General features: G+C 65.5%; 1 protein-coding gene across 3 annotated transcripts in view; it reads left to right on the forward strand.

Annotated features, from left to right (window-relative positions):
* The window catches only part of Shank2 (SH3 and multiple ankyrin repeat domains 2), a 198,270-nt gene that overhangs the window by 86,919 nt on the left and 84,294 nt on the right, over positions 1-27,057 (forward strand). For all 3 annotated transcript variants that reach the window (XM_026414152.2, XM_077797377.1, XM_077797378.1), the window contains exons 6-7: positions 8,832-8,914; positions 10,374-10,498. In XM_026414152.2, coding sequence (XP_026269937.2) covers positions 8,832-8,914; positions 10,374-10,498 — 208 coding nt within the window. The remainder of the gene's footprint in view (positions 1-8,831; positions 8,915-10,373; positions 10,499-27,057) is intronic.

Genomic DNA, 27,057 nt, shown 5'->3' on the forward strand with positions numbered 1-27,057 from the left:
CTGAGGTGCATGTTTCTATTGAAATCTGCCTGGATTAGACCCCGGTTACGGGGAGTGTGTCGAGTTGGGGGCAGGAGGAGAAGGAGGGCAGAAGGCTCCGGCCGGCTGGCCCCTCCTGGACTCAGGCTTTCACAAGAGCAGTGAGGAGGACGATTCGGGGATCCGGGAGAACTGAAAAAATCAGGGCCAGGAGCAGGCTGGGCTGGACCCCGGGAAGCGGCCCCTCGGCAGCCTGGCCAGGGGCGGCCACGTCTTGATGGAGGAGGCGTCCGTGCACCCAGCTCCGTCCCCACCCCACTTTGAGTGGCAGCTGTGGCTCCAGAGAGCGGAAGGAGCCACTGGGCTGCGGCCTCCTGAGGGACAGTGGCGTGGAGCAGGGACCAGCTCTTGCTCCCACACGGTGTCCTCCTCGGGGAGAAGCCAGGCGCTCCCCTGCCGCAGTGGTCAGGGTGGGGACTCGGACAGCGAGAGGCTGCCAAGGTCCTGCCAGCTCAGGACGAGCTGGTCCTGATGGACTGTGCTGTGGGTGACCGGGGCTTCCACGGGGGGCCACTTCTTTGGGGGAGCGTCTGTTCAGGGGCAGGCCCTTGGGGACCTGGAACAGCAGGGGCCTTTCTGGGGCAGAGAAGAGCTGGTTTGTGCAGGGGCTCGGGGCTGCTCCCAGGCAGCGGTGCTCAGCCAGGCACCTGGGCGCAGGCACGGGCCACGGCTCCTACAGGAGGAGGCTCTCCAGCCTGAGTGTGCGCAGAGAGCCAGGGCGCCTAGTGAGTGCAGGAGTGTGCCAGGGCGCCTAGTGTGCGCAGAGAGCCAGGGCGCCTAGTGTGTGCAGGAGTGTGCCAGGGCGCCTAGTGAGTGCAGGAGTGTGCCAGGGCGCCTAGTGTGTGCAGGAGTGTGCCAGGGCGCCTAGTGTGTGCAGGAGTGTGCCAGGGCGCCTAGTGTGCGCAGGAGTGTGCCTCGGCACCTGGTGTGCGCGGGAGTGCCACGGCGCGTGCTGTGGTGTTGCAGAAGTGTCTTTGGGACACTCAGGCCACATTTTTGTAAACAGCGGCCGAGGGCCAAGCCAGGCCTCTAGCCCGCTTTTGTCAATAAAGCTTTATTGGCACAGCCTGTCCTTGCGCCTGCACGTCCTCCTGGCCCAGCCAGGCGGGCGAGTGTGTGACGGGGACCAGTGTGCCCGCACAGCTGGGTGTTTGCTCTCGTCTTCACAGAAATATCCCCGTGGGTCGTCGGAAGCGATTAGGGCCCTTTCAAACACCTTGCTCAGACGCCCCGGCTGGAACGTGTCCCTCTGGATCGTAGCCGCGCGGTGACACTGACCTCTTACCTAACCTCGGCCCTTAGGTAGAGGGAGTGGACCCGGGGGTGGATGGGGCAGCAGCCAGGCCCTCCCCTCTGGCCAGGCTCCTCTTGGCCTCCCCTTGAGACAGTCCGAGGTTCCAGGCTGGTGGCCCTGGGGGAGCTGCAGGTCAGGGAGAGCCCAGCCCAGAGCTGCCCCTCTCCAAGCCTGGGCTGCAGCTGAGTCCATACGGGTCTGAGTCCCCGGGAGAGGCCCAGCTCTGGCCTCGGGCACGCACCAGAGGGGTGGGCCTGGCCTTGTGCGAGGAGCTGGGGGCCCGTCCTGTGGACAGACGGGCAGGCGGGGCCTGTTGTTCTCATTGGCGGGAGGAGCAGGCGGACAGCCTTCCCGCACCCACCGCCAACGCCAGGCGTCTCTTCCTGAGGACACTCCACACAGGGTGGACCTGCCCTGACCACGCTGGGCAGCCCTGGCAAACCCTCTCCCTTCCGTCCTGGCCGTGCCAACTGCCCGCCTGCCCGGGGGGGGTCTCAGGCTCCCTCCTGGGGGGGCTGGTCAGGGCCGGGGGGCTGCCCCCCCTCCCAGGGGGTGGCCCTGGGGGAGCCCACTCATCCCGAGTCCCGTCCGTCCTGGTTTTGAAGTGGAAAGCCCCGTGTCCCGGGCACATGGAACAGTGGGTCTGCACCCGCTGCGCTGTGTCCAGCTGCCTGTCACTCACCGGGTCTGTGAGCGGTGGAAGCACGTGGTCAGACAGCGGGCGCTCGCTGCGAGGGGGAGGGCTGCCCAGGCCCAGGACAGTTGGGCCCAGAGCCAGGACCAGTCAGAGCAGAACTTTCCCTTCCTCGGCCCCGGCCTGGTGGTGGCCCTGTCCCAGCTGCAGGGACTCAGGGCAGGGTCAGGCTGTGGCTGGACAGCCTGGGACACAGAGGAGGGATGCCGTCACCAGGCAGGTCCTGGGGCCTGAAGAGCACCACACAGCCCTGTGCAGAGAGCATGTGGCCTGCCGGGGGGTGACGAGGCAGCACAAGGCTGGAGGAGAGGGAGCCAGGCATGGGTCTCATCACAAAGGGTCTTAGCCATGGGGGCGTAGACTGATTTTATTTCCAATCGTGGTGGAAATCTGTTGCGGTATTTTAAGTGGGAGAGACACTCTGGGTCAAGTTTTCTGTGACAAAAGTGAATTCAGAGGGGACAGCAGCAGCCCTCTCCCCACTGGAAGGTGGGCAGGGGGTGTCCCGAAGGGACGTGCAGATGCCAGCTTTGCCTGGACTCTGTGGTGGTGGCCCTTGCAGACAGGCCAGCTGTGGGGGAGGGACGGTGAGCTTTAGGACCCCTCCTGGGGCTGGGCCACCTGGTGCTCTGGTGCCGCTGGCGTGAGCAGCTGGCCCTTTCCTGGGTCTGCAGCTCGGGGCCCTCTCCCTCACACAGGTGCGTCCACCTTCCAGCCACGCCCTTCAGCTGACGCTCAGGAGGGCAGCCCTGGACGCACCTGGGTCCTGTGAGCTCTGGAATGTGGCGTCCAGCCGTCTCTCCCTCCAGCCTGCTCATGGCCCGGTGCTGAGGGGCCTCTGCCTGGGAGACAGCGTGGGGGGACGTCCTCGTCCTCGTGCTCCACGTGCACCTGGGGTGCCCTGCTGATTCCCACAGGAGAGTCCCGCCTGGGAACAGAGGGTCTGATCAGTTTGCTGGGGGGCCGTGGCCACACTCGCGATGCCAGCGCCTTGGGAGGCTGAAGCAGGAGGCTGAGGCAGGAGGCCAGCCTCAGCAACTCAGTAAGACCTTGTCTCAAAATAAAAAACCAAAAGGAGGAGGTGGCCCAGTGGTGGAGTGGCCCTGGCCAGGCTGAGTGCCAAGAAGGAAAAGGAGAAAGGGGAACCATCTGGTTTCCGCATTCCGCTTCCACAGCCGGGTCCCGTGGTGCCCGCCACGCCCACCCTTCCAAGGCCTGTCGCCTGGTTCTGCAGTGAGCCAGGGCTTGAGCCTGGACCTGTCCCCAAGCCTCTTCTCACCCTACGTGTCCAGGCCTGTGTCCACCTGTGCCGACGAGGGTGCTGACCCGGGGTGAGGCCCCTGGCGCAGCTGGGCCACAGGTGGGTCTGGGCAGCTGAGCCCCAGGACTGCGGTGCCCCGTGGCTGAGCTCCTCTCGGGCCACACCTCAGCAGGCAGGGCCAGTGGCCTCCGATGTCTGGCGGGCCCTGGCCACACCTGTGTCTCTGCGCCGCAGGGCTTGGCAGGTGGGCACGCTGGAGGGTGATTGATCACGATTTCATCTGAGTGAGGTTCTTCGTTTTTCCATTAGGGAAATGTGTGGAGCCATCGTGGGGGCAGCGAGGGGGAACACGGCCCGCCCCAGGGGAAGGGTGGTGGGCTTCGTCCCCTGCCCGTTGATGACAGCCACTCCTGACCAGTGGCCCACACTCGTCACCTCCGCACGAGACAGCCCCAGCTCCGGAGCAGCCTTCTCCGGCTGTCTCAGAGCACAGGAAGGACGGCCATCGATTTCCCTTCCCCTGTGAATGACGGCAGGGAGGGCAACGCCAGGGAGCGCCCCAGGAAGCAGGATGCGGGACACTGGGAGAGGCAGCCTGTGTGGTCTAGCCCTCGGCTCAGCGGCCAATGGCGGGTGCCCGGGAGCCCCTCCTGTCTGCGGGCAGCCTGCCTGTCTTTCCAGGGATAAGCCGGCCGCTGCTCCCCGCGGAGCAGCCCTCTGTCCAGCCCTACAGCCTGCAGGCCGCTCCCCGACAGCAACCCGGGCTGGTGCTGGCAGCCAAAGGGCCAGGGACACCTGTGGGGCCCACTCCTCACCCTGGTGCCCTGCAGAAGAGCTGCCCATCCCCACCCTCCTGATTGGCAGAGCCCATTAGTTTCCAGGCCATCGGTTGCCACGGCTCCCTGGAGACCCCTCTGTCTAGTAGTGCCCCAGCCTCTGTCCCTCCAGCCCTGCGTGGGGGGGGGGGGACTCAGGAGGACCTAGAGGGGCTTCCGTCCCCCATGCCTGCCCGGGGGAGTCCTCCTGGCCCCCGCAGGCGCCCCGCCTACCCACCTCTGTGGGCCTCGCCCAGCACCCTCTGATAGGACAGAGCCACTCTGCTCTGTGACAGCCTCGTCCCCAGCCCAGAGCCAGCAGAACACCAAGGTAAAGAGCCCCTGCAAAGCCCAGGCCGGGCCCCACACCCCCTGCAAGTGGTGGCCTAAAACCTGCCACCCACGGGACGCTGCAGGTCACCGGCACCGCACCCGCCCACACCAGCCCCAGCGCTCGGCCTCTCCCAGGGCCTGGCCCGCTCCTGCCCGGACGCCCTCTGTCCTCTGCCTGCACATCCCAGTGCCGCGGGCGGCTGTCTGGCCCGGCCACCAGCAGCCTCTGTGGAGCTCCAAGGTGACCGGGCCTCTGAGCCTGGCTGTAGGAGCCGCCCGGCCCCCCGGGTCCTCCACCGCCGCCCTGGATCTGAGTGGCAGGGGAAGCCATCGGTCAGCGCAGCAAACCCTGAATTCAGAATCCAGCTTCCCAGGGCGGCCGGCCACCCAGGTCCCCTCTCCTGCCCGGGCTGGCTCAGGCCTGGCTTCCTGTGGCTCTGAGTCACACCTTCTGCAGGACCAGGTGCCACTGCCAAGGGAGCGTGCTCAGAGGCTGGCGGATCCTAAACGCCAGCTGTCATCTCTGGCACCTCTCCGGGACCCGGCCAAGGGCCGCCTTCCCCGGGCCTGCGTGGCACCCGGCTTGGAGGAAGTGAACCCAGGCCACCACCAAAAGCCACCTGACGCTGGGCCACCTGTGGCCCACGGGGCAGGGGAGGAGCACCTCCAGGCATGGCCGGGGCGAGCACCCTGAGCTCCAGGCTCTCCTGTGGCCCTCAGCCAGCTCTTCGTGTGGCGCAGGTGGGACTGCTGGGCGGCACACGGGGTCAGTGATTCCTGTGGAGACACCTCCTTCATTTCCAAGCAGCTGGTGGCCTGTGGGACACCCTGGTGAACTAGGGACAGGAGCCTCCTCCTTCCTCAAGACCCTGCCCGTGCCCCATGGCTGGGCTGCAGAAGTGTACAACCTGCGCAGCTGTACTTGGCAGGGCTGGCTGCCCATCATGTCTCCTTCCACAGCTCCCACCGCAGGCAGGAGTTGGCAAAAGAGGCTGTGTCTGGGGGCATGCTGCAGGCCCTCCAGCCCTGCTCAGAAAACACCCTGAGGAGAAGCCATAGGCTCCCCCCTTGTCCAGTCAACATGCCCGGGAGAGGCTGTAACTGAGATTTAGAGGGGAACGGGCACCACATTTGTGCCCCAGGTGCCTACAGGGGCTACTGCAGATGTGTGGCCCTCGGTGGGTTGGGAGGGCCCAGCCAAGGCGTGGGCCAGGCCTGCCCAGGAGCAGCGTGGGCATGTGCAGGCCTGGGTCTGGTGCTGGGGCTGCCTGTGTCTGGAGAGGGGCTGCTGGCGCAGGGCTGGGGCTGAGGGAGGCGCCGGCTGGGGCTCCTAGGTTCAGCACAGTTCGAGGGGCAGCACGTGGAGACAGGTCTTAAAGCCACAGCGTCCTGTTGTGGCCACAGCCGTCATGGGGACAGGCTCTGGACTCAGTGGCCAGCAGGAGGAAGGACTGGGGTTCTTTGCTGAGGTTGAGTGTGGGGCCTCCTCATGGGGCGCACAGGGCTGCCGTGCCACCGGAGGCCACGTCACCCCTCTCCCAGTTGCTTCTCAGGCGTTGTCGTTTACAAGTCCCCGAGGCCTGGGGTCTGGCTTCCTGGACTGAGGCAGCTGCAGGCAGCAGGTGCTCGGCCGTGCTGCCCTGCACCTGCCCTGGGGCTGCCCAGGACCAGGTTGTGCTGGCCCCTTTGTGCCCTGTGGCCACCTCCCCTCTGCTTTCTGCTCGGCCCCTGACCGGCTTCAGCCCCTCCTGCCTCACCTCTGGGCCCACGTGGGTCCGTCACGAGCTCAAGCCACCTGGGGCCAGGGGACATTTGCTCCTGGGTCCCAGCACAGAGTGCGTGGGGTGCTGCCGCGGCACCGGCCAGCGATGGGCTGCCCAAGGGTGTCCCCTGCTGCTCCAGGGTCTCAGGCCCTCTCCCAGGCGGCAGTGAGCCCAGGCCTAGCGAGGGCCATGAAGACCTGTCAGGTCAGGGCAGTCCATCCCGTCAGAGGCCGTAGGGCTGGCCCTGGCTTGGCCCGGGTGACCGGTCGGAGCCGTCACAGTCTGGGCAGCACAGTGGCCAGTGTGGGCTGGAAAGGTCTTAGGTGGGTTGGGAGGGCCCAGAGGGCTCCAGGTGGGTGTGGCGAGGTGGGAGGGGTCCCAGGGGTCGAGGAGGGGGCCGGCGCCCCGCGCCTGGTCCTCACTGGTGGACGGCGTTCCCGAGGGCTGCCGCACTGCAGGAGGGCACAGGGCCTGCGCCGTCCTCCTCAGAGCGGAGCTGGGGCCCTGGAGGTGGAGTGGCCTTCAGTCAGAGCGGCCACCATGCCAGGACGCACCTTGCCCCTGGGTGGTCAGGGAGACAGTCAACAGAGGTCCAGGTGGCCTGTTGGCCAGAGTGGGTCCCCACCGAGGGGCAGCTGGCAGGAGGTGACACAGGCTGCTGGGGCCTGGCAGGGTTTGGGCACCGCTCGGCCGTGGGTGGCATCCGCCAGCCTGTGTCTGTGTCTGGACACAAGGTGGGTCCACCTGTCCCCAGGGCAGGCGGGGCCATGGGCGGGGCACCCTGGGGGGTCACCCTTCAGGTTGAGGGAGCCCCTGACCTGGGAAATCGCTCAGAGGGAACGGGCGCCCAGAGCCCTGTCCCTCGGGCCGGCCGCAGGCCCTGCCTGGTGGCCCTGAGCCAGCCAGGGGCCTCGGGGGCAGAGGCCCTGCGCGGGGTTCCCTGTGCTGGCCGGCTGGGCAGCGGCAGAGCAGGAGCTGGGGCTGGACCTGCTGCCAGGGCCCCCGACCCACGGCCAGCCCCTAGGTTGCTTGGTGCACCCCGCCCCCATCCCCGTGCCCTGGTGGCCCGTCCCGGGACCATGGGGCCTTCCTAGTGCATCCCCACCACCCGCCTGTGCCGCTAGGGCCGGTGCCCCCTCCGGCTGTGTCCCCCGCCAATCAGAACCTCACTGGCCTCCCCTGTTGACGGGGGCGGAGGGGCTGCTGCCTGCCCCTCCCTCCTCCTCCAGGGCCGCCCTGTCCGGGTGGCTGTGCTGGACACCAGGGCTTGCCCTGTCTGTAGGTACAAGCCTAGGCCAGCCCAGCTGCCCCCACTCACAGGGACCTCTACCGTTGGCCAGCGCCTCCCAGGGCGTCTGCAGCCCTCTCTGTCTGGGCCTCTGTCCTGGTGCCCTGTCCCCTGCTGCCCCTGGCCCTGGCCTGCCTCCCCCCTCCCTCCCTCCCCTCTGCTTCCCTGGGCAGGGCCTTCCTGGCTCCTGACTGACTTCCGGCCACCGCTGGGTCCTGGTGGGATGTGGGTACCTCTCTCCCTCCCCCTCAGCAGGCCACCAGGAGGCGGGGAGGGCGGCAGTGGGCCCGGAGGGCGGCTCACTTCTGTCCTCCGCCCGCGCGCCTGGGGGTGGACTGCGCGCGGCAGAGTGCCGTGTGAGTGAGAGGGGGCTTTGGCAGGTAACCGAAGTTGGGCTCCTTGGCGTCTCTGAGGAGAGAGATGCCATGCCTTCAGGGGACAGCGCGGCTCAGGTCCTTGCCGCAGGGTAGCCGCCTGCCCGTGCCTCCGTCCCTGGCCACCCACTCTCCTCGGAGGAGCCCCTGCCCGCAGAGGCGTCGCCGTGACCCAAGTGGCCCGGCTCCTCTGGCCGGAGCCCCTCCCCCGCTGGCCTCGGAAGTCCCTCGCTGGCCTCGGGAGGCACCGCGCTGGCTGCTCCCGCCTGCCTCCCGCCCAGCTGCGGCTCCCCTGCGCGGGATGACGCCCAGGCGGCCGCCGGCCGCACAGTGGGCTCGTCAGATGACTGTGGGGGCTCCTGCCACACACCGCATTCCCTAGGACGGAGAGGGCGGGGCGCGGAGGAAGGCACAGGTCCTGCGTCTCGTGCCTGCCGCGGCGGCTCGCGAGCGCGGAGCAGGGGCGCCTGCCTTTCAAGCCCCTTCCAGAGAAAGCCAAGCAGGACCGCCGCCCCGGCTCTCGGGCTGTCTCCTCCGCGTCCCTGGAAGATGCGTCAGGCCGAGGCGGGCCGGGGGAGCTCCTGTACCACCCGCTGTCCCTGCCGCCGCCGCCGCCTCCCGGGCCACTTACTTTCTTCGCTCTGGGCGGCGGTGTCCTGGCCAGCCCCCGGGCGCCTGGAGCCAGCCCGCTCTGCAGCCGGGCAGCGGCTCCAGCATGCATGAGTCCTCCCCCCTGGCTCCTGCGCCGCCCGCCCCCCCCACATCCCATTGTGCCCCGCTCGCCTATCCCGGCAGCCCCCCCAGCTCCTCCTGCACCTCGCGGCCGCCCAGTCTCCTCCATGCTGCCTGGATCCGGCGGCGAGCTGGGTGATTAATTGGCTGTGATGATGAGCGTCCCCGGCGGAGGGGCAGCCACCGTGATGATGATGGGTTACAATAATGGTCGCTGTCCCCGGAATTCTCTCTACAGTGACTGCATCATCGAGGACAAGACGGTGGTCCTGCAGAAGAAGGACAATGAGGGCTTCGGGTTCGTGCTCCGAGGGGCGAAAGGTAAGAGTGCGGGTCCCTCTGCATGTGTGTGTGCGCCTGTGTGGAGACCGTGCCCGGCTCGGGGAGAGCCCCGAGCAGCCTTGCCCGGGCGCTCGGTTGCTAGACAACAGTGCTGTTCAGCATGCCGCCTTCCCCGAAAACACGGCTCCTTCAGGCATATTCTGAATTTTCTAGACACGATGATATTGCTCCGAAGGGCTCCTTCTCCCTCCCTCCCCCACCGTCCTCCCCATCATGGGGGATCAGCTGCCGTGTGCCATGCTTCAGTGCGGCCACGCTGGGGCTGTTCCGAGCTCCTGGGCTCCGGCACACGGTCACCAGCCCCACTGTCTGGAAGTGGCTTCAGCTCCAAGGGCGGCAGGCATCTGTGTGCTTGTCTCTAAGGTGACTTTGCCAAGGGAAGGTGGCAAGATGGTCCGCTGGGCCGTGGACCCAGCTGGTAGCACACACACCCTGGGCCTGTGGTGGGAGGCTCCGGGATGCGGTCCCTGGGGGCGCAGCCACCACCTGCCCTGGGAAGTAGGGGACTTCCCTTCCAAACTCAGACAAAATGGCACCCCCCACGAGAGGAGACGTCTGCCCACCGTGTGTGTGGCTCAGCCAGGGGGAAGTTTCACCCGGAGCCAGCCGCGCTGCCCTGCTGGGCCCCACTGAGCCCAGGGCGCCTCCTCCCTGCTGGCTGCCCACCTGCTGTGGGCGCAGGCGGCCCACAGAGGTCTGTGCAGAGGGAGGCTGACTCTTCCCATGTGCGTGTCCTGCCGGCTGCGGGCGTCCCCTCCCCCTGCCCGGACGTCTTCCTGGGCCTCTGCCCGCCCCCGCCCCTCCTGACGGCCAGGAGAGTCCTCCTCTTGCCCTCGAGTTCCACGGGGCAGCTGTGTGGGCCCCAGACACCCAGCCTTGCTCTGCTGAAGGCCGAGGCCCGGCCCTCCTGTGCCATGGCCACACACAGTGGTCACCCAGAGCCAGGCTCCCCCTGGAGAGGGCTGACCAGCAGATTCCAAATCTGCAGCCCCCTCCCGCCCCCCCAGGGTCAGCCTTCTGTTGCACCCGGGTTCCGCGACGCAGGCCCTGGCCCGCGAGTCTGCGTAGACGTGAAATTGGCAAGTGCCTCTGAGCGGAGTTTCTCAGCGCCCTGTGGTAGGGGAGGAACTTTTCCATTTTTAGAACTGAAAATGTTTAGTCACTGGCGCTTTAAAGAAAATGACAGGCGTGTAGACATGTACCGCAAAGCACGCTCTGCTGTGGCTCCGGCGGGGAGGCCCAGGAACATGGTGGAGGCGCCCTCGTGCAGTTGGCGCCACGGCCCCGGCTGGCGTTGGCCCAGGCCCGAGGCTCCAGCCCTTCCCCCAGGAGAGTGGGCGGGGACCACCCTGGATGCGGGACCCTCCCCACCAGGGTCCCTGGGGCAGCGGGCAGGGCGTGGGGCTCAGCTGGTGACCGGTGCCTCTTGTTTTCCCAGCCGACACCCCCATTGAGGAGTTCACGCCAACACCGGCCTTCCCGGCCCTGCAGTACCTGGAGTCCGTGGACGAAGGCGGGGTGGCCTGGCAGGCCGGGCTGAGGACCGGGGACTTCCTGATCGAGGTAGGAACTCGCTGTCTGCGCCTTCTGGTTTGGGGAGAGCGCCGACTCTCCGTGGGGAGAGGGCCGTGAGGAGGCCCACGGCAGGCGCAGTCGGGTGCCCTGGAGCGGCCACCCTGGGGGCTGCCTCCACCTGTGGCCCTGTGTCGGGGCTGCCTTTGGGGCTCCGGCTGGGAGTCGTTGGAAGTGAATGTGGAACGCTCGTCTTTGTAGAAGCTAGCGGCTGCCGTGACGTTGGGGACGTGTGCTGTGGATCCCTGGGTGGCTCAGTTGTGTGGAGCTGTGTCCAGGGAGGTCGGCAGGGCCTGTGGTCTATGGCTGAGAAGTCGATGGATTTACGGTTGTTGGATGGACGTTGGTCCTCAAAGACCAAGGAGCGTGGCGAGAGGGTGTCTGGAGTTGACAGCCCGGGAGGAGCCCGTGCGCCCGGAAGTTGGGAAACAGCTCCTCCTTTCAGAGGCGCACTTTGAAGAATGCCCCTGGTGGGCGGCCCCCGCCCGCGAACCCGCAGGTCCGTGTGGGGTGTCGAGTCCCTAGTGTGTCCGAGCCCTGCCTCTGAGAGATTTCAGTGTTGCTTTCCATTCCACCTGGAGGGACGTGCTGCTCTTCTGGAGAACACAAGGATGTGTCCTCGGTTGGAAAGGGTCATGGTCAACGGGTTGGGTGGACTTGGATGGCCCTCGGTGGGAGGGCCCATCTCTTAGGTGTCCCCCGGTGTTAAACCTGAGCCCTGCTCACCTGGATCAGAGAGCCACCGTGGGTGGGAGAGGCGGGTACGAGGCCTGCCCGCCACGTGGGGGACCCGCCACTGGTGGTAGCACACGTCCACCCTGGCGCCAGAGCCCCCTGAAGCCGTTTCCCTGCGTGATGCCTGATCTTGGGACCGACTGCCGGGCCAGCCGGGACTCTGCTCCGGATCCCTGTAGCCTTCCCAAGACCCTGCGAGGCTGACGGGAACCCAGAGCAGAAACGGCGGGGCCAGGCCAGGTGGAGAGGAGTGTCCTCTGGTCATCCTGGACCCCCAGAGCCTGGCCGTGGTAGGAGTGCACTAACTGTGGCCCCTGGGAGCTGGGGCGGTCGAGGCCCCTTGGCGGCTCCCCAGTTCCCTGGGTTTGTGACCCTCCTGAAGCGCAGGCCTGGGTTGAATCATCTTCTGTAGGATGCAGTTGTGATGTAAATCCCCTTCCTGTGAGGGGAGGCGTGGCCTGGGCGCGGGCGGGGCGGGTCTGTGAATGGTGAGCCTGTGCGTAGCGCTGGTGCGGCTCTGGGTTTTCAGTGATGAACGGAGCTGCAAGGGCAGGAGCTTCCCGCCGTTGTTTGGCTCCTGGGATTGTTTCCTCCATCAAAGAAACCTGGTCTGCTGAGGCGGAGCCGCGGCAGCCCGGCCTGGTGGCTGGGGGGGGGGGGGCGTTGCTGGGCCTGGACCCAGCCCCAGGGCCCGGAGGGGGCCATCCTGCTGGGCTGATGCCTCCTGGGGCTCCTTCTCAAGCCCCTTGGTGTCGCCTTCACCTCCTTCATGCAAACGCCCCTGCCCCCCTGCCGTTCTGAGCAGGTCTCCTGGGGGCACCTCCGGATTCCAGGATTCTAGGAACAGCTGGCCCTGAGGCACATCAGGGCTGTGTCGGAGCTACGAGTCCCCCGGGACCTAAGGCAGACCTGGCCTCCTTGGCCCAGTCCCCACTGGTCACTGCAGCCTGAGCACTGACGGGGTTGGCAGGGTACAGGGGCCGGTCCCCTAGAGGGACCCGCCTCCTTCCGGTCCTCTTCCCCCTTGGGTGCCGGCGGGTGAGCAGGGGTCCCCTGCCGCAGCCTCCTGGCCCCTGGACTTGGCCACAGGGCACCTCGTCCCCCGAGGTGTGGTCCCCAGCAGACAATCTTCTACATTTGCAGCAGAAGCTCCGACCTTGGGGGGATTGTCTGAAATAGCCTCATGCGTCCCAGCGAAGGTCCGCCTTGGCCTGAGGCCACCCCTAGAGTCGGTGGCATTTCTGAGCTCTCGATCAGGCAGGTCCTTGTCCCCCGTGTCCCTTGGCAAACCTGCTCTTCCCTCTGTTGCTTGAAAGAGCCTCGAAAGTATGTCAGATTTTTTATTTCCTCTGTAAAGCGCATGCTGAGGTCTGAACCACGGGCCAAGCGGCCTCCTCTGAAGACAGCGGCGGCTTTCAAAGTCCCCTGCGCCCACGGAACTCCATTTTCTGTCCTCTAACTTTGTCAGCCCGCCCTGACCCCATCACCGTGCTGGGCACTGGACCCGTCACCAAGCCTCCCGTCGTGCCTGATTGCCTTGGGCTCACTGTCTCCCCGCGAAGGCCTGGGGAAATCCGTTCTTTTGTTTTGGGGGGTTTTTGATCCCCACTCCCACCACCACCTAAATCAAAGTTTGGGGTGAATTCCCTGCGACTGGCTACCATCAGGTTGGGGATCACGAGGGACAGACGGTGTCCGTGTGCGCTCCCTGAACTCGCTCTCAGATGAGGAGGGTGCGTGCGTCCGTGGGTGAGGACGTCTGGTCACAGCGGTCCAGTGGCCCTGCAGGGCTGTGTGTGATCTTCTGTCCCTGTCCTCGGGCGGGCCCCAGGACCCCAGGGGATGCTCCAGTCCCACGTGTGGAACAGCAGGGTGTGCTCACACGTGAACGGCGTGTGTCTGCCCGTGACCGAGGTGCCTCCCCGTGCACTACCAGTTGTCCCCGGGCTGCGCGACGCCTCACGCAACATGAACACTTGGTCGGTGGTTGTCATCTGATATCGTTTGGGGAATAATGACGAGGAAACCAGGGCATCTTAGTACAAGCAGAGGTTCAGAGGTGGCCCGGGCCATCTGGCAGGGGTGGGGGCTGGGGCCGCGACCTGGGGGATGGCTGCTCCCTGCTGCAGCCCCTGAGGGCGGTGCCCTGGCTCTCCTGGCAGTAGTGGGAGGTGGCAGCCCCCCCAGGAGAGGGACCGGAGGCTTGGGAGGCTGCAGGGGAGCAGGGCAAGTTCTGTCCTGCAGGTCAGATGTACAGGCAGGGACACCACCCGCCAGGAAAGGCCCTGGCCCTTGGGGACAACGGGACACTGCCCACACTGGTGTTCTCAGTGGGCAGAGCTTGCAGGGACCGGAACCCGAGCTTCCAGGAGGCGCTGGCTCTGGGGCCGATTGCAGCTGTCTCTTGGAGGTCGTCATGGGAGCCAACCGGCTCCACTGGATGGGGCAAGTTTACGGGAGTCCTCAGGAGGATGCGGAGGGCTCTCGGGTGGGGGTCGGGCTGTCCCTCCATCCTGCAGGGCTGCAGTCAGACTCGTCCTGCTGCTGTGGCTGGGTACAGAGTCACCTAGGCCCCAGCCACCTACTGGCTCAGAACCATGAGATGGGAGCCCAGGCTTCCAGGTCTGGGTGCTAGAGTGTTGCTGGGCCCCGGGGGCAGGCAGGGTGACCACTGCTGGCCTTGCGAGTTGGCATCTTGAACCTGGTCCCCTGGCCTTCCATCCAGTCTCCGGGTCCCACGTAGACCCAGAAACCGCGATAGCCTGGTGTAGGATCAGCTGTCCTTCCACACCCCGCTTGGACACTTAATCCTTTCCTTGAGTACCTTCCTAATAGAACAGCCTGGATCTCTCCAGAGGCAGTGGCCCACGCCTGTGGTCCCAGGGGCTCAGGAGGCCGAGGCAGGAGGATCGCGAGCTCAAAGCCAGCCTCAGCAAAAACGAGGCGCTAAGCAACTCAGTGAGACTCTGCCTCTAAATGAAATTCAAAATAGGGCTGGGATGTGGCTCAGTGGTCCAGTGCCCCTGAGTTCAATTCCCCACACCAAAAAAAAAAAAAAAAGAACACATCCTGTATCTCAAAAATCGTCCAAAGGGCAGACAGCACCGACCACCAGGATCAGAGGAGGCCCAGTCCTTTGTGGCCACTGATGTCCCTGCCCGGCCCTGTTCTGTGCCCTCTGGCCCACAGCAGTCCTCACAGATGGCCTCCGTTGTGGGCACCATCTTACACATGAGGGGACGGAGGCACACTGAGGCCAGATGACCTGCCCAGGGTCGTGGCCACTCGGCTGTGGCTGGAGGGGTGGGGACCCGACCCAGGGCGGCTGACGCAGTGTCTCCGGGCCCAGCTCACAGGCCCCCGAGACTCTCGTGTGCTGACGTATAAAGGGGCCAAGGGAAGAAGAGACCCCACGGTGGAGCCGGGCTCCTTTGGAATCAGCCAGCACTTTGTCTTCACTCGAGCTGTTGCCGGTGACCACACCCTGGGGTTGCCAGGTGAACGAGCTGCCGTGCGCTCTGCAGAGATCAACGTGACAGTGTGAAACGGGACCCATGGAGCGGGCCTGGGACTCTGGCCTCTGGGATCCACCCTCAGAGAAGCCCGGACGGCCAGGCAGTGACCACAGGGCAGCAGGACCGAGGGGCGGCCGGGGCCGGCAGACATTAGAAATGATTCCTCCAAGGAGCTCCCAGGCCCCACGGGAGGTGGTCGCGGGGTATTGCCACCACTCCCCTGGGAGAGGGGCTGCACCCTCGTCTGTCTCCGGACCCTGCTGTCTCAGACTCTCCTCAGCACCCATGGGGGACGGGTGTTCATTCATCAATGGGGAGATCTTTCCCGGGGGGCTGTCCACCCTGGGGAGGGGCGAGTCTTGTTCGGGGGCCTCCCGCCAGCCTCACCCAGGGCTGAGCAGACTCCTGCGGTTTTTGTGATTGTTTCCTTGGCCCTGAAGTGGCCCCTCTCGTTTTTGTGTTAATTTCCCTAAATAGGTTTTCCCTTGCAATTAAAGCAGGCGGCAATACCCTTGGTCCTCGGGAAGCCACACTTCGGGCTGCTAATTACTTTTCCTCGTATTAAACACTCGCACTAGAGGTAGATGCTGCCGAGCGGCTTCCTAATCGGCTGTGTTGGAGGGAGGAGGCTGAGAGGGACGAGGAGGCTGAGAGGGAGGCCGCGGGGCTGTCCTCAGAGGCCGCGAGGGGTCGTGTTTCCTGAGCTGGAACTGGAGGAGGGACTCCCTGGCAGGTTCGCCCCAACCGCTGCCCCCAGCACAGCTGGCGGGATGGCCAGTTGCCAGCCGTCGGACCGCGCACCGTTACCTGGAGGGAAGGAAGTGAAGGCCAGCTCCCCCGGCCTGCCCTGGCCCACGTTCTTCCGCAGCGGGGACTCGCTGGGGTCTTGGTTTCCCTGTTGGTGAAATGGGGGGTGGGGACCACCGGCGCCTGCCATGAGCCATGTGAGGCTCCAGGCTCTCCGTCTGGAGGCCGCGGGTCACGGTGCTGCTCGGGGCTGGCCCGGGGTGCTCGCTGTTGATCCGCGTGTCTGTTGCTGAGGTCTGACTCAGAGGAGAGGCTGAGCAGCGCTAGCTGAGCACATAATAGTCAGTTTCCATAATGACAGATGACTGTTCCCGCGGCCACTCGAGCACCCACCCCTGCCACCACCTACAGCGGGGCCCTGGCCACTGAGGTCACGCTGGCTGTGGTGGCCCCTGGCGTCTCACTGCAGAGTGACAGCCAGGGCGGGCACCTGCTCCCGACCCTGCCCTGACGCCCTGGCAGGCGGCCTCCTGATTTGGACGGAGCCTCTGCTCCTGGGGTGCCCGCCACCTTGTGTCCTTCTGTTCTGGCACAGGGCTGGCTTTTAGATAATCTTGGAATTCCCTTCCCAGTGCCCATTTTACCCTCCAATGGCAAACCCAGGGGCCCAGGCCCGAGCCTCTGCGGCTTCTCGGCTGCCGGGACCCTCCAGCTGAGCGGCCGGCCACACTTCACGGCGCACACTCCCCACCTTACCTTTGGGGTTACCATGAGAGACTGTCACGTGCCCTGTTGGGGGTCCCAGTGGCCAACAGAGGAATTCAGTCCAACCCCAGATCCTCCAAAAGCCCTGTGGATCTTACTCAAACGGTTTCGCGTGACAATTCCATAACTAAGTGTGACATGTCCCCCGAAAGCTCCCGAGTGAGACAAGGCGAGAGGTGAGCACTGAAGTGACGGGGTTGGGAGAGTCTTCACCAGACCACAGATTGGCGCCCTGAAGGGGCTAACTGGGTGGTACCTCTAGGCAGGCAGGGGGGCTGGCGCAGGTGGCACTGGGGCGTGATGTGTTCTGTCTGGCAAGTGAAGTCTCTCTCTCTCTGGCTTCCTGGTGCCACGTCCTGAGCGGCTTTCCTCGGTCACACTCTGCTGCCGAGTGTCCTGCCCCGGCTCGGGCACTGAGCCATGCAGCCAGCCATGTAGGAACTGAGATCTCTGAAACCACGAGACCCACAATCAACTTTCCTCTGATTTTTCTTGTCAGGGCTTTTGGTCGTAGCAGCAAAACACTGACTCAAACACGAGGTTCCAGACGAAGCTCCAGCCGATGGGGCCGGGAGGCAGGCGGTGGCCAGGTCCTGAGCTGGGCTCCCAGGGACGCTCGGCTTCTGAGGGCCAGTGTCTTGCTGGTCTCATGTCAAAGTGAAGCCACACGTGTCCCTCTGAGTGCGGAATCTTTCTAGTTCTGGGGCTTCAAGCCATGCCTTTGGGGTCCGCTCCCTGAGGCTCACAGCCTTTGGAGTCAGGCACCCGGAGGTCCCGGTGCTGGGGTCCGTGTCCTCCAGGGACAGGAGGAGCCCCTGATCCGAGGGAGCCGCGGCACACCCTGGAAGTTGACCCCTTTTCTGCACACGGCCCTCCTGGACCAAGGGATCCTGCTCTTTGCCTACCACATTGGCTGGAAGCAGGTGGCTCGGGCCGAGAGGCCACCCAGAGTCCTGCTGAGAAGGTGGACGTGGACACTCAGCTGTGGCAGGTCTCAAGTCCTGGCTCCTCTGTCCCGGGTTCTAATTTGAAGCATCAGTGATTTCAATTTCAGGCTAAAAAAAGACTCAGAATCACGTCAGGGGACCGGGGCTGCTGTGCTCAGGCTCCGTGGGACTGGCAGATGGCACTGCCCCCGGCTGCAGAGGGGCGGGGAGGAGCCTCTGTCAAGGGCACGGGCAGCGTCTGTGTCCAGCTCTGCCTCCTCCTGGAGTGTGAGCTGGCTCACGTGGCTCCGTGGTGGCCCCAGTGTGGTACCTGTAAGCAGCAGAGTGTGGGGAGCACGTCACACGGGCCCTGCCGTCACGAGACTCCGCACATCTGATGATCTGAAAGTCATTTCTGGAACTCTGGGCACTCGCCCCTGCGGCAGAGTTGGGTGCCCACTGGGTGCCAGGCTAGAGGGGAAACACAGATGGGCAGCTCCCGGGAGGTGCTGGCAGGGCAGAGAGGGCGATGCCCCGAGGTGGGTCAGGACGGGGCTCACCAGAGCTGCCTCACCCACGGGCCGCAGTGGGCACCAGGTTCCCTGGGCAGGACTGCAGAGGGCCCAGGTGAGGCGTGGCCAAGGCTGGCCCAGGGAGGGCCCCACGGCCAGTTTGAGAAGGTACAGCTGTGTGGCTGCTCAGTGCCCATAAGGGACAGAGGAGGGTAGGAAATGGACCAGGGTAGCTGGCTCTGTCCAGGGACGGAGCCTCGCCCAGGCCCTGGCTCTGTCCAGAGTCCTGAAACCCCAGGCACCAGCCCTGTCCCGGGTGCTGAAGCAGAGAACCGGGCAGTGGAGCCTCCCGGCAGCTCTCCACGCTCCCTCCTGCACTGTCCTCCCTGTCCACTGCCGTGGCCTGTCTGCATGGAGGCCCATGACTGAGTGACAGCTCGCCCTCTCACAATGATGAATGGAGACTTGCCAGAGTTGAGTAGCTGCCCAGGGCCCCAGGGACGTCTGAGTCTAGACTGACCCCAAAGCTTGACCCATGACCCCTGCCTGGCCAGTGCCTGGGTGGTCCTGGTCCTTGGGCATATCTTACAGACATCATGTCCCCCAAGTTTGTGGCTGCACACGCCCCAGGCTCCCAGGGCCAGGGCTGCAGGGGGCAGTGAAGTGGGCATCTCCACACGGGCAGTGTCTGGCACCGTTGGCTCCCTGAGAGGAGTCCTGTCCATCTGCCTCCCTCCTGCTCTGCCCACCTCCTGCTGCACTGGGCAGACTCCTCTCTCATGGACTCCTTTCTCTCTGGTGCCCTTTAGTCGCTGGGGGGTCTCGGGATATGAGCCAGTGGGTGGACAGATGAAGGCCGTGCTGAGTGCCCTGTAGGGGCTTTAGCTGGCGGAGTTGGCCATCCCTGGAGCCGGGGTGGGCACTGCCAGCTGCAGAGGTGGGATAGAAAGGGGAGGGGCTCTAGAAGCTGCTCGCTGCCTGGGCTCTGGACCAGCCACTCCCAGGCCCTCAGGGCCATCTAACAAGCTCTTCTGCACACACCTCTGGCCAGCCCTGGGCAGGACCCAGGGGTCAGGGAGCTGAACAGGGCCGTGCCTGCCCTCAGGGGCCAAGGTGAGGTCGCAATGTCCAGGGCTGGCCAGCAGCAGAAGCAGGCCATTCATATGAGTGGTGGATACGCACGCCTGCCCCACCAGCAAACCTTGACCAGACCTTGACCCGGCCACCCCCCTGGGCCCCAGAGGGGCCACGGCCCTGCGCCCACACTCACCTCACCCTGTCTGCCTCCCCTGCCTGGGTCACCCCTGCTGTGACCCCTGGGAGTTCCCCACAGTGCCTGCCTCCAGCACCCCACCAGGGTCACCACCCAGAGCCGAGCGTTCCGGATGGTTCCTTGAAGAGGGAGCCACAGGCAGAGGCCCGTCAGGGTCAAGGCCAGAGGGGGACCTGGGAGATGCCAGGAAAGGGCAGGAGAAAGAAGGGTGGAGAGGACGGGCCAGCTGGTCAGGGAGGTCTCATTCTGCTGACCTGGGCATTTCAGCAGGGCCGTGTGTGACCTGCTGACGTCCAGGCCCCCGCTGTAGAGGGAGGAGGAGGCAGAGCCGAGGATCTGGGAGGCCGTGGTGGAGGTGGAGCCTGCCCCATGTGCAGTCCAGGGATGGCCACCGGGCGCCCCGCCCTGGCCCCGCCCCTCCGTCTCTGTCCCCGGGTGTGCCAGCTGGGAGGTTGGTCCTGGTGGGTCACTCACAGGGCTCTGCTGTCCCTCCAGGACTGGTGCGTCACCTGTGCCTTGTGTTGTGTCCCTGGCCACAGGAAGGCCGTGTCTCTGTGGGAGCTCGTTGTCCCCTCCCGTGGGTGCCAAGGCCCTGCCTCTGCCAGGCTCGCCCCCTGCGCCACCCTCGCCAGCGTGGCCTGGCTGCCTTCCTGCCTGGGGCCCGTCCTGGCTCACCCGCAGCTCTCTGCCCTGTGCTCTCCACGGCTCCTGGGCCCGGTCACCCCCCCAGCCTGTGCTGGCCGCCTTCCTGAACAGCACAACCCCCCGCCACACGTCCCTGCTGGGGACAGGGCTGGTCACCACACTGCCGCTCACTCGTGGAGTTTATTGAACTCGTGGGTTGGCTGGTCAGTGTCTCGCCAGAGCCTGTGCCCAGCAGGGCCCTGCTCTCCGGCCCTGGGCCACTCCGCCCTGGACCTCACAGTGTGACTCAGACCTGGGTGTGAGTCTGTCATCAAATAGATGACGCCAACTGTCACACCCAGGGCGGCAGGAGGCCGCGGGGCCCTGGGACCTCGCAGGCTGGAGAGGGAGGGGCTCCCTGCAGTCCCCTCCTCTCCTCCAGGGCCAGGGCCCCAGGGCCCGAGAAGCTGACCATCACCTGCCCAGGGAGCCAGTGGGCAGGCCCTTGTGCCGTCCAGGTGCTGCCCGATGTCCCTGCACTCCGAGGAGGTCCCGGGGGGGGGCCTCCTCCAGGACCTCCCAGGAAGGTGGCATGGATTCTGCCCCTGTGCGAGGGTGGCCACCTGCCCTCACGGCACCGCGGATTCCTACTACTTTGTGTAAATCACGTCACCAGAGCCGGGGATGCGGGGCGGGGCTGCGAGGGGCGCAGCGGCCAGGCTGGGGCCATGGCCGCCGTCTCCTCACGTGGGTGCCTGGTTTCCGTGCCCTGCCTCTTCTGTCCTGGCAGAAGAACATGCCGAGAAAGCCACCACGTTCCCCTTTTGAAGTCACGATCCGGTGGCATTAAGCAGACCTCGGTGCTGCGCAGACACGGCCGCCCTGGGTTCCGGAGCATCTTCGTCCCCTGGAGGAACCTGTTCCCTGGGTGACCGCACCCTCACTTAGGCTCTGCTTCCTGCTCCTGGGCTCCACCCATCCAGGACGGTGCCACTCAGTGCTCCACTGTCCTTGTGGCTGGCTCCGGGGCGTCTCCCTTCCCTCGTGGCGCTGGGGAGAGCTCAGGGTATCCTCCCGGCCAGGTTGCCCAGGCTGGCCCTGAACCTGCGACCCTCCTGGCTCCGCCCCACGAGGTCCTGGGATCCCAGACGCGGCACTCGGGTCACGTGAGTGGGATTCTGGGGCAATTCCTGAGCACCTAGATCCCGCTGGGCCTGAAGCCAGGGGATTGCAACCAACATTGCAAGGCAGTATGAATGGATACTGCCAGCTGTACAGAAAGTTCTAGAATAACACAGGGGACCAATGAGGAGATGGGTACTTTTGCTTGGCTTCCCCCAAACCCACCCTCTCTTGATATTGAAAGACCCCTCCTCTCACCTCCTCCAGGAAGCCTGCAGGGATGCCCCCATCAGTGCTAACCTTAGCTTTTTGGGGGGTGACCCAGCACCCACCCCACCCCAGCCCGAACTGTGTCACCAGCTCCTGTCCCAGTGGAGAAGCTGAGGCAGCCACCTGCCCGGGACACAGCCTGACCCTCACTGTGCATCCACAGGCAAGTGAGGCCCCTCTCTGTGCCTCAGCCTCCTCATGTAGGAAAAGGAGCCGACAGAAATACTGCACTAAACTGAGCGCAGCGTGAGTTCATGCACACGAACTCCCAAAGCTGCCTGGCACAGACTGGGCTCGGGGAACGCAAGTGTCCTCTGGCTGGCACCATGGTGGCCGGTGTTATTTGTAGCCAGTGTCGTGCCGCCCGGCAGGGGAGCTCCCTGTTTGGTGAGCTCTGCCTCCATCAAGGGCTGGGCCCTCCCTCTGCAGTTCCCAAGGGAGCAGTGAACACCCACCCCTCCAGGCCAGTGGGGGCTCTGGGCCGTGGGCCAGCAGCTTGGGTGGACCCAGAATGACCACGTGGCCAGCAGCTCCAGGCCTAGGTGTGCCCCAGAGGACGGCAGTGCTCACACTCGGCTACGCGGAAGCTCGGGGGCCACCTTCGCCTGCCTGCTGTCGCCGTGGCGCAGCACCCGGCACCGGGCCGTTCCCAGAGGTCTGCTGCGCTTCAGTTCTGCAGGCCGGAGGCTCAGGGCTGGGGAGCTGGCCTGCTGGGCATCGGTGGAGGGCCTTGTGCTGTGTCACCATGTCACGAGGTGGGACAGAGAGGGTGAGCCAGCCCGGTGTCCCCTCTTGTCATTCAGCACTCATGGTCCCGACCCTCGTGACCTCGTCTAACCCTGGCCACCTTCCAAGGCCCCATTCCAAGGGCCACAGGTGAATCTGGGGACTGAGCTCCCAACAGATGGCCCTGGGGGACACACTCAGACCTCGGTGGGACAAGGTCGAACAGCTGTGGCACTGGGGCACACACATGGCAGGTGGCACGGAGGGCCCCGAGCGCTCACTCCATGGTCTGGCTCCCCCTGTTCTTGGCTCCGTCCTCCCATGGAGTCTCCCCACAAAGGAGCCGCAGACTGGCCAGGCCTGGCCACGTGCCCTTCTCTGGAGGGGCTGGTTGGCAGCCCCCCTTGACCTCAGGGGGCTCCCAGGACAGGCGGCTCAGGTACGGGAGGAGGAAGACCAGTCACAGGTGGGCTGTCAGCAGGGGCCCTCTCCTTCCCTCCTGGAGATGTGGCCTGTGACAACTTGGGCCTCATGCGCCCAGGGGTGCTCCCGTGAGCCCCGGAGCCTTGGCCACCACAGGGGCGCGGGGTCCCCTGGTTCCCCCGGCCTCGAGACGCAGACCCTGTGAAGACCAGCCGGCCGCGGCCCTGAGTTGGGCCCCTGGTGCTCTGCACGATGTCCAGGTCAGGGTGGGCACAGTCTGGACATGGCCATCTGGCCTGCGAGGACTTCCAGGAACCTCTCCACGACACCTGCAGGCCTGACCGGGCGTGTCCTGTGCCGGGCCCCGTCGGCCCTGGACTGCGTCCTGCAGAGAGGAAGCCTGGATGCCCTGGCCCCCAGCCCAGGTCGGGCCTCAGCCAGGGCCCAGGCCCAGGAGCCAGGGCTGCTCTGGGGGCGGGGACTTGATGGGCTCCGGCTGGGGAGAGGGTACGCTCTGGAGGAGGTGGAGGGGTGACGGCCACACAGCAGGGTGGACGTGCCCAGCGCCCGGAGCTTGTGCTAAACGAGGTCGAGACACCGGGGATCTTATGTGAGTTTATCACAATGTTTTAAATCTTACAGTCAGGGCGGGGTGTGGCTCGGGGTGTGGCTCGGGTGGAGCGCGTGCCTAGTGTGCGTGAAGCCCCCGTCAACCCAGCACCCCAAAGGGAAAAGGGAAATCTCTTGTTCTAAACTGGGATGAGGAGGCCAGGGCAGGGCCAGGGGAGCGCAGGGGTGAGGTGGAGCCGGGAGACCCAGGCAAGCCTGCCTCAAGACGCAGCGCTAGAGTGGTGAACCTGATTCACAGGGACGTCTCTTGACTTCTCCAACACCAGGGGGTCACTGTTGGGCCCGGGTCAGGGCCGCCGGTCTGGGCAGCTCTGAAGCCGACCCAGCCCCCCAACACGGCCCCTTGTCAGCAGAGACTGGCTCAGGGCCCCCCAGCCCTCCCGCCCGCCTGCCGGCCTCCACCCCAGCCCTGGGCTCCACTGTGACCCAGCTGCTCTCGCTGGTGCCTCTGCCCCCGGGCCCCCCGGGTCCTCGAGCTCAGAGCTGGGACCCTCGGTGCTGCCCACCTGCTACAGGGAGCACCAGGCACCAGGCCCCACAAGTCCTTGTTAAAGAGTAAAAACCACCCAGAAGTTAAAAGAGAGGACGTGACCGCACACAGCCCTCCTGGCGCCACCCGGAGGGACAGGAGCAGGCGCCGTGCTGTGAGGGTATTCATGGTCTCATCTGTGACATGCACAGACCCTGCCTGTACCCTCACACCCTCCCAGGGAACAGGAGAGGGCTCTGGAAAGCTCCGCACCCGTGACAGCGGGGTGACCTGGGAGCAGGAGAGGAGGGGCGGGTCCCAGGGGACCGGGCTTCTCTGTGCTGTGACGTTCCTTTTTAACTGTTCCTGTCCAATTGAACGTGAGCAAGCCGCCACCTCCCGACTCCCAGCCCCAGCGGTGCCTCGGCTGCAGGGACAGCTCCACTATTCTCGCCCCAGAAGGTGCTACTCCTGGGCCAGATGAATCTCCAGGAAACCCCTGGCCTGCTTGTGTCACTTGCTGTCCCCAGACGCCGCTGGGAGGTGTGGGGGCAGCTGGAAGGGACGTGGTGTGGACGCAGGAGGCAGTTCGGCGCCATCCCCAGAAACCGAGCAGAGCCACCGTGGTTTGCACGGCGGTTCCCACGGGGACACGTGGGGGACCGTCTTGCCTGGGCTGCTGCTAAGTGGCCTCTGTCACTCACCCGACGCTTACTCCCTGGGAACCGTCTCCAGCCTGGACATTCGCCCCAGTGGAGGGAACGGGAAATCACTGTTACAAGGCCCCTGGGTGCTCTCAACCAAGAAAGTTCATCTCTGCGGCTAGCCAGAGTGGGCTGAGGTCGTGTGGGCTGCAGGAAGAGTGGACCATGTGGTGTGGGGTCCTTTAGGAGAGAACACTCCGGAACTGGAAGAGCCGTGACACAGGGCCTCGCTGAGCAACACTGGTGATGTGCAGTGTCCCCGCCCTCGTCCTCTGACGTCACCCAGCTTGGCATCCACTGCTCTGGTCCTCCCTCCTGTCTGGGAACTCCTAAAGAGAGCCTGAAACTCAGTCCCCCAGAAAAGTCAGACCTCGTGGGAACCTGAGACTGGAGGGGCGGCCCTCTCCGCCTGGCTCAGCCCTGAGCCGGGGAGGAGCCTCCCTGCCTGCTGCTGCCTGCATGCCAGGCGTCGGAGGCGGCTCGCAGCACCTCAACCCTGTTAGACTTTGCGTCAGTTACGGTGACGCTAGGCGCTGTGACAGACAGCCCCGGAGGGAATGGCGCTTTTCATCTCACAACGGGGGTCTGTGTCCTGCTCCCCGCGAGCACCTGCAGGAAGCAGCTGTCCTCCAGGCCGTAACGTCGGCTCCTTCCTCCCTGGCTCCTCCATCCCCAGCACACAGTGTCCAGGCTGGGGCTTCCCTGCTGCCACGTCCGGCTGGCGGGAGGGAAAGCGCACATCACGTCAGCTCACGTCCTGGTGCCTCGACTCGCCTCTGGTGGCCATTCCTTGCCACAGAGGCCAGGGCCTGCGAGGTGGCCTCACTGCACACCTGGAGGGGACACAAGTGCCGTTCTCTGCTGTCCATGCAGGACAGGCTGGGCACAGGCTGGAGCTCCTGCAGGCAAGACCGTAGAGGGCGCAGGTCAGGAGCTGCAGGAACCCGTCGCTATTTTTCTTTCACGTGAAGGGACGTGAGTGATCTGAGCCATCGGAACTCCCTAACTCAAGGGCAGGGCGTCTGCCCACCCCCTACATCCCAGGGGTCACAGTCACGACGCCAACTGGGTGCACTGAGCTCGACCCTGCCGAGCAGGTTATCACCTGGCCACCTTGGATCTCAGTCACCCTGAAGGTCCACGCACAACCCTGTCCCCACGTCACATTGAGGGAGCAGGGGCTCCCTGAGGTCAACAGCCTGGTGAGGACCCAGAGCCCAGCCTGAGACTGCTCCATGGAAGGGGACAGAGAGGGGCCGGACCTGGGTGCCCCCTGCCCACCTCCCTGCAGTGGGCTCGGGTCCGCTCAGTGCTGGGGAGCACAGTGCTGGTCACGTCCTGTGCCACAGGCCAGGTGGGGGGAAGCAGCAGGTGTGCAGCCTCTCCTCCTGGAGTCCAGACGCCTGAGCCCGAGGGTCCCGCTCCGGGGCTCCAGGCATTCCTGGGCTGGTGGCTGCCCGGCTCCTGTCTCTGCCTCTTCCGCTGTGTCACACCTCCTGCCTCCCCCTGGTAAGGACGCGTGGCCCGCACGGAGCACTCAGCAGGCCACCCAGGGTCATTTCCCATCCCCAGGCCAGAGCGTAGTTACACCTGCCAAGACCCTCTGTCCAGACAAGGTGAAGACAGGCTCTGGGACTGAGAGATGGACAAGTCTGTTTAGGGGCCATCTCTCAACCCACCATGCCAACCTCCATCCACGGTGGCTGGCCGCTACAGGGGACACAACCCAGCCCAGTGCAGGCCAGACACCCACAGTCCTGGGCCTCAGGGCCTGTGGGCCAGGGCTGAATCCCCTCCTCCCCCGTCTGAGCCCAGCCCCTTCCACGGGGCCATCCCCAAGCCCCTGACCGCCACCCAGGCCCAGCCTCCTGAACTCCACTGAGAGGCAGGGGCAGGGGAGGGTCAGGATTAAGGCCTCGAGGGGGGCTGATCAGGCCCTGGAGGCCAGACCTCCCTCTGGGGTCTTGTAGGGCACCCCAGGTCCCAGGCCAGCCAGGGACTTGACGGTCACCCGTGCCGTGCAGAGCAGTGCGCGGGGGGTCCATGGTGTGGTTTTGGCTCCGGTCAACGTGTGGCCAGGAAAACAAAATGGGAATCCACTCTGAGTACAGACCCTCTGGACAGTCTGCCTGCGTGTCCCCCACAGTGATGCTGTTGGGAGGGTGGCCCTGTGGGCCCTCCCGGATGTGCCCCCCTCGCCCTCCTGCCACATGAGGACCATGAGCAGGTGCCTCTATCAGCCAGGCCTCCGGCCCCCACCGGACCCCAGACCTGAAGCCTCCAGAACTGGAGACTGTTCCTCTGGTTCTGAAGCCACCTGTTTGTGGCTCCTGCAGTCGCGGCCTGAGTGGGCCAAGCCACCTGTCAGTGCCGGGAAGGCTGACCATGTCCACCCAAGGCCGACCGTGTCCACAGCTTCCACCCGGGTCCCAAACGCAGAGGCCTCCAGGAGAGATAGCCCTGGCCAAAAGCAGCCTCCCGCCAGCCCAGGCCAGCCCAGGGGCCTCGGCGTTGGCACGTACCCCCACGTCTTCTGGGCAAACCAGATTGGAGGTTCTTGACAACCCCTGGGGCGCAGGCGGCAGCTGCTCAGGTTTCCGTTATTGAGCAGAAACTGAGCAGAGGACGCACAGCCAGGCCGCAGGGGCCACCTGGTCCGATAGCATCTGCAGAGCGCTGCTCCCGGCTCCGCTGTGTGACTCATCCTTTGCTTCAGTAGGAAGGGGGGGCTGGCAGCCTGGATCCCCGCCCCCCACCCTGCGCCCCCCCCACCTGTCTCCCTGTCTGTGAGGGGGGCCCGTGCCCGCTGTGCGGGGTGCCCCGGGTCCTCGGCACCCGGGAGCCGTGTTCCTGGCTGCCAGCTCTGGCAGCGGGTTCTTCCTGCCGTGGCCGAGGTCTTGCTCCGCACCAGCCCACTCCCCCTGGACTCCGGCACCGGGGCGCCCACGCGGAGCAGTGCGCGATGATTAGTGTATTTACCAGATTATGGGATCAACTACTTCGCCAGGGAAAATTAGCCCAAATTGCCATGTGCCTCCCAGCCCACTGCAGGCTGCTGGCGGTCACAAGCGGGCCACCCAGCGTCCTCGGCTGCCCAGGGAGTGGACAC

This window comes from Urocitellus parryii, chromosome 4 (assembly GCF_045843805.1).
Source record: "Urocitellus parryii isolate mUroPar1 chromosome 4, mUroPar1.hap1, whole genome shotgun sequence".
NCBI lineage: Eukaryota > Metazoa > Chordata > Mammalia > Rodentia > Sciuridae > Urocitellus > Urocitellus parryii.